Source organism: Manacus vitellinus, unplaced genomic scaffold, assembly GCF_001715985.3.
Source record: "Manacus vitellinus isolate BGI_N305 unplaced genomic scaffold, ASM171598v3 scaffold_84_pilon, whole genome shotgun sequence".
Lineage (NCBI taxonomy): Eukaryota > Metazoa > Chordata > Aves > Passeriformes > Pipridae > Manacus > Manacus vitellinus.
Genome location: NW_021940840.1, coordinates 62888 through 65095, shown reverse-complemented (window position 1 = coordinate 65095; position 2208 = coordinate 62888). Strand labels below are relative to the sequence as shown.

Below are 2208 nucleotides of genomic sequence, written 5' to 3'. Positions count from 1 at the left end.
AGGCCATCGTGGTCATCAAGGACATCTTCCGCAAGTACCCCAACAAGTGCGTGGGCCTGGGCGAGCCCCTCCTGCCCCTCTGTGCTCGGGGGGCCCACGAAGCCCCTGGAGTGGGTGAGGGATGGGGGATGGAGCCCCCCTGGAGCCTCCCTGCAGCACAGCTTTGGGTTCTGCCCCAGGAGTTAAACTGGAGGCAGGAAAGTCGTCCCCAACCCCAGGAATGCCCCCAGCCCTCCCCCTGGGATGGCATTCCCAGAGCCAGGGACCCCAATGGAGGGAGCTGCTGGGGATGTGGAGGTTCCTTGTGTCAGCAGAAACTGGCTCTGGCTGTTAATCCAGCTCCTGGTGCTGGAACAAGGGCAGCAGGAGGAGAGGGGAGGGAATGTTCCAGCTGAGCCAGGATGAATAGGCAAGTCTGTAATCAGGAAGTCAGGGACTAATAGTGGGAATAAATACTAATGAACTGAATTGGTAACGAGCAGGAGCTCTGCAGGAATAGCCAACAGCTCCAGAGAGGAGCAGATCAGAGGAGTGGGGCTGAGGGGTTAATCCAGAGCAGGGAATGTGCTCTGGGATCAAAGAGGGCACTGGGGAGAGGGAACAATCCCAGGCAAGGTGCCCTCGGCCATGCCCTGGCTCTGCTCAGGGGGATGGGATGTGGTTTGGAGTTAGGGTGGACTGGGGTTTGGGTTTCCTGCTCTTGGTGAGTGAACAGATATCTCCTCCCGGGGAAGGTACGAGAGTGTCATTGCCACCCTCTGTGAGAACCTGGACTCCCTGGATGAGCCCGAGGCCAGGGCTGCCATGATCTGGATCGTGGGGGAATACGCCGAGCGCATCGACAACGCCGACGAGCTGCTGGAGAGCTTCCTGGAGGGATTCCATGATGAGAGCACCCAGGTGGGGCAGGAGGAGTGGCTGGGTGAGGGGGACACTGTGACACAGCTTGTGCTGACTGGAGTGGAGCAGTCTACTCTAAAGGAGCAGGAAGGTGTTGCATTGCCAGGTGTTTGGAGCAACCGTGTCCCACAGCAGCTCCGGGTGCAGGATGTGATCCAGGGCTTGGAGCAACCTGGTCAGTGGAAGGTGTCCCTGCCCGTGGCAGGGGGGTGGAATGAGATGAGCTTTAAGGTCCCTCCCAACCCAAACTATGCTGGGGTTCTATGAAATGCCACCATGGTGTTGTCCCGAGCACCTCCTGCCATTCTTGGTTGGGAGGGACCAAGAGGTCACCCAGTCATTCCACTGTGCCAGCACAGGATCAGCCCTTGGGAGCTGGGAAACAGAGCCAGGCAGCTGGAATGAGCAGAGGGAGCTGTGCCTGCCCTGCCCTGCCTGCTGGGGCACATGGGGTTTGCCTGTGGGATTGTGGAGGGCTTCCACCTGCTCCAAGCACTGTGAAACTAAGGGACAGTGAGCAGGGCAAAGCCTGGAAATGTGGAATAGCCAAGCCAGGGATTCTGACTCCCTGAGGGCTCTGAAGGGGCTGTCGGGGGCCATTCCTGCTGCTTATCTTCATGGAAGTCAGGGGTTGCTCTGGCCTGTGGGACTGTGGAACCTGCTCCCAGGATCTTGTCCCGTAACATCTGGATCCCCCCATGTTCCTGAGGGTGTGGGGATGGGCTGGGAAGGGGCTGCCCAGCTGGCTGGGAGCCACACGAGGTGCCCTGGCTCGTGTCACCGCCACTGACGTGGCCACCCTGGCTTTGGTCCCTCGAAGGGCAGGTCGGGGTTAGGTCGGGGTTAGGTCCTGGCAGCCCCTCCAGGGAAAATCCCGGTGTTCCTGATGTGTCTGTGTGTGTCCATCCCCAGGTTCAGCTCCAGCTGCTCACGGCCATCGTGAAGCTGTTCCTGAAGAAGCCCACGGAGACCCAGGAGCTGGTGCAGCAGGTGCTCAGCCTGGCCACGCAGGTGGGTCACACCCCGGGGCCTTCCCGAGGGCTTCCCAGCCCCGGGGGAAGTGGGAATGGCCTGCTCATGGGACAGCAGGTAACGGGGAGCTTAATGCAGAGTCATGGAATGGTTTGGGTTGGAAGAGACCTTGAGGATCTTGTTCCAGCTCGCAGGGACATCTCCCACTAGGCCAGGTTGCTCCAGCCTGGCCTTGGACACTTCCAGGGATCCAGGGGCAGCCACAGCTTCTCTGGGCACCCTGTGCCAGGGCCTCCCCACCCTCACAGCCAGGAATCCCTTCCCAATCTCCCATCT

General features: G+C 60.3%; 1 protein-coding gene across 1 annotated transcript in view; it reads left to right on the top strand.

The window, feature by feature from the left end:
- The window catches only part of AP1B1 (adaptor related protein complex 1 subunit beta 1), a 22042-nt gene that overhangs the window by 11246 nt on the left and 8588 nt on the right, over positions 1 to 2208 (top strand). Inside the window, exons 10-12 of the mRNA XM_029964913.1 lie at positions 3 to 46; positions 735 to 900; positions 1813 to 1911. Of these exons, the coding sequence (XP_029820773.1) occupies positions 3 to 46; positions 735 to 900; positions 1813 to 1911 (309 nt within the window). The remainder of the gene's footprint in view (positions 1 to 2; positions 47 to 734; positions 901 to 1812; positions 1912 to 2208) is intronic.